Source organism: Manacus vitellinus, unplaced genomic scaffold (genome assembly GCF_001715985.3).
Source record: "Manacus vitellinus isolate BGI_N305 unplaced genomic scaffold, ASM171598v3 scaffold_27_pilon, whole genome shotgun sequence".
NCBI lineage: Eukaryota > Metazoa > Chordata > Aves > Passeriformes > Pipridae > Manacus > Manacus vitellinus.
In genome coordinates this window covers 5,120,913-5,123,140 of record NW_021940039.1, presented here as the reverse complement: position 1 = coordinate 5,123,140, position 2,228 = coordinate 5,120,913, and the positions used below count along the sequence as shown (strand labels likewise).

General features: G+C 63.6%; 1 protein-coding gene across 1 annotated transcript in view; it reads left to right on the top strand.

Moving 5' to 3' along the window:
* HMCN2 (hemicentin 2) overlaps nt 1–2,228 on the top strand; it is a 35,977-nt gene that overhangs the window by 33,328 nt on the left and 421 nt on the right. The window contains exons 63-69 of the mRNA XM_029960575.1: nt 115–236; nt 334–571; nt 693–755; nt 850–978; nt 1,098–1,418; nt 1,634–1,750; nt 2,008–2,134. Coding sequence (XP_029816435.1) covers nt 115–236; nt 334–571; nt 693–755; nt 850–978; nt 1,098–1,418; nt 1,634–1,750; nt 2,008–2,134 — 1,117 coding nt within the window. The remainder of the gene's footprint in view (nt 1–114; nt 237–333; nt 572–692; nt 756–849; nt 979–1,097; nt 1,419–1,633; nt 1,751–2,007; nt 2,135–2,228) is intronic.

The window sequence follows — 2,228 nt, the reverse complement described above, 5'->3', positions numbered from 1 at the left end:
GGGGAACTCTGACTCCATTTCCCCAAGCACCGTCTCCAGGCTGAGCTCCTCAGCCAGAGGTGGAGCCGTGTTTGGGGGTGCCATGGGCTGCTGCTCACGGCTCCCCCCTGGCAGGGGAGCTCCTGCGGGTCACCCACCTCGCCCGGGGCGTGGATGCCACTGGTGCCCTGCGGCTGGACAGTGTGATCAGCGGCTCCGTGCCGGACACCATTGGCGAGGCCGCGGTGCTGCTGCAGGTGCTGGCACTGCTCGTTCTCCCTGTGGGGCCACAACTCTTGTGCTGGGAGCATGGGGATGGTCCATGGCCTGACCCCTCTCCCTGCCTCTCCCCAGGACTTCAGCGAGCGCTATGTGCAGACGGGCACAGGGCAGCTCTCTGGGGGTTCAGTGCAGAGCTTCCTGCGGGATGGGCACATCCTCCATGCCCGCTGCAATCACACCATCGTGTACGACCCCGCTGTGGGCCCACAGCTCCCCCGGGTGCAGCACCTCCGGGCCAGAGCCATCACTGCCTCCTATGATCCGGCCACAGAGCAGCTCCACTTCCAGCTCCGTGCCTCACTTGATGCAGGTAATGAGGGGAGTCCCAAGGATGGGGATGGAGACACCGGGATCCCTCAGTGTCTGTGAGGGTGCAAACACCATGTCCCTGCAGTGACATGTCCCTTCTCATTCTCTTTGCTCAATCCCAGGGGCTGATGGAGACCAGTGCCCACTGGGATTCATCCTGGACCCTGGGCAGCTGTACTGCGTTGGTACGGACCCTTCCCGAGGGGGGCATGAGGATGGCGAAGGGCACCTGGTTCCACTTCCCCATCCCCCCAACCCTGTCCTCTCTCTGCTGCCCAGATGTCGATGAATGCACCGAGGGGTCCCACGCCTGCCGCTACAACCAGCTGTGCCAGAACACTGCCGGGAGCTACCGCTGCCCCTGCCCTCCCGGCTACCGCGCGCTGGGCGTTGGCTGGCCATGCCTGGGTATGGGCTGGGCTCTCAGGGGACACATACTTGGCCACAGGGCCATGGTCGCCCCCCTGCCCTGCTACAGCCTCAATTTCCCCATCCAGCTGCAGCTCCTCATCTCTTTCCTCTTCCAGACATCAATGAGTGCCTGCAGTTTCCCCCACCGTGTGCCTTTGAGTGTCGGAACCTTCGGGGCTCCTACGAGTGCCTGTGCCCCCCTGGCAGGATCCTGCTGCCGGGTGGACAGTGTGGCACAGCAGGGACGGATGGAGGGGACACAGTGGGCAGCATGTCCCGGGACACCCCCCTGCGCTGGCTGGGGCCGAGGAGCCGCCCATGGGGACGATCCTTCTACACCCAGCTCGCCCTGCGCCGCGTGGCCAAGCATGCAGGGACGGGTGCCCGGGGCCCCCCCTGCCCTACAGGCTATGTCAAGAGGAATGGCACCTGCACTGGTGAGTGTGTGTCAGGGAAGGCTGTTGCAGATTGTTCAGAGGCCGCTTTGTCCCCAAAAAGTAACTCCTGTGCCCATTGCTGCCCTGTCCCCCACACTTCGTTTGCACCCTGTGGTCTTGGCTGTGCTGGGAAAGGGAGGTGAGAGTCAGACTGTCCCAGGGCAGGGGGCAACAGAGGGGGCTGATGCTTCTCCTTCATCTCTCTCACCCCACAGACCTTGACGAGTGCCAGTCGAACCAGTGCCAGCACGAGTGCAGGAACAGCCCGGGCAGCTACCACTGCCTGTGCCCCCCTGGCTACCAGCTGCTGTCCAATGGGAAGACCTGCCATGGTCAGTGTGGGGGTGCCAGGGGGATGTCCAGTCCCCATAGTGCCCTGGGTGTCATCTTTCTGGGGCTGCAAGTCTTTCTCCTTCTCTGGGAGGGTTGTTTCCAGGCTCAGCACCCCGCAGAGCCTGACTTTTTGTCCTGCTCCCCCAGTGTCTGAGAGCCCGGGGAAGGGGTGGGAAGGTGTGGGGGTCGGGGTTTGAACCTCCACCTCAGCTGTGGGCACCCAGTACCCTCAGACTTGTTCCCTCTCTCCCTGCAGACACGGATGAGTGTGCAGAGGGCACAATCCAGTGTGGCTCGAGCCAGATGTGCTTCAACACCCGTGGAGGTGCCCAGTGTGTTGATGTGCCGTGCCCAGCCGGGTACCAGAGAGGCTCCAGCCCAGGGTGAGTCGTGCTGTGGGGCTCGGGGTGTCCATTCCATGCTCCTCGTGTCACCGTGGACCCAGGTGTCCTGCCTGCTCTCTGACACCCCCCACAT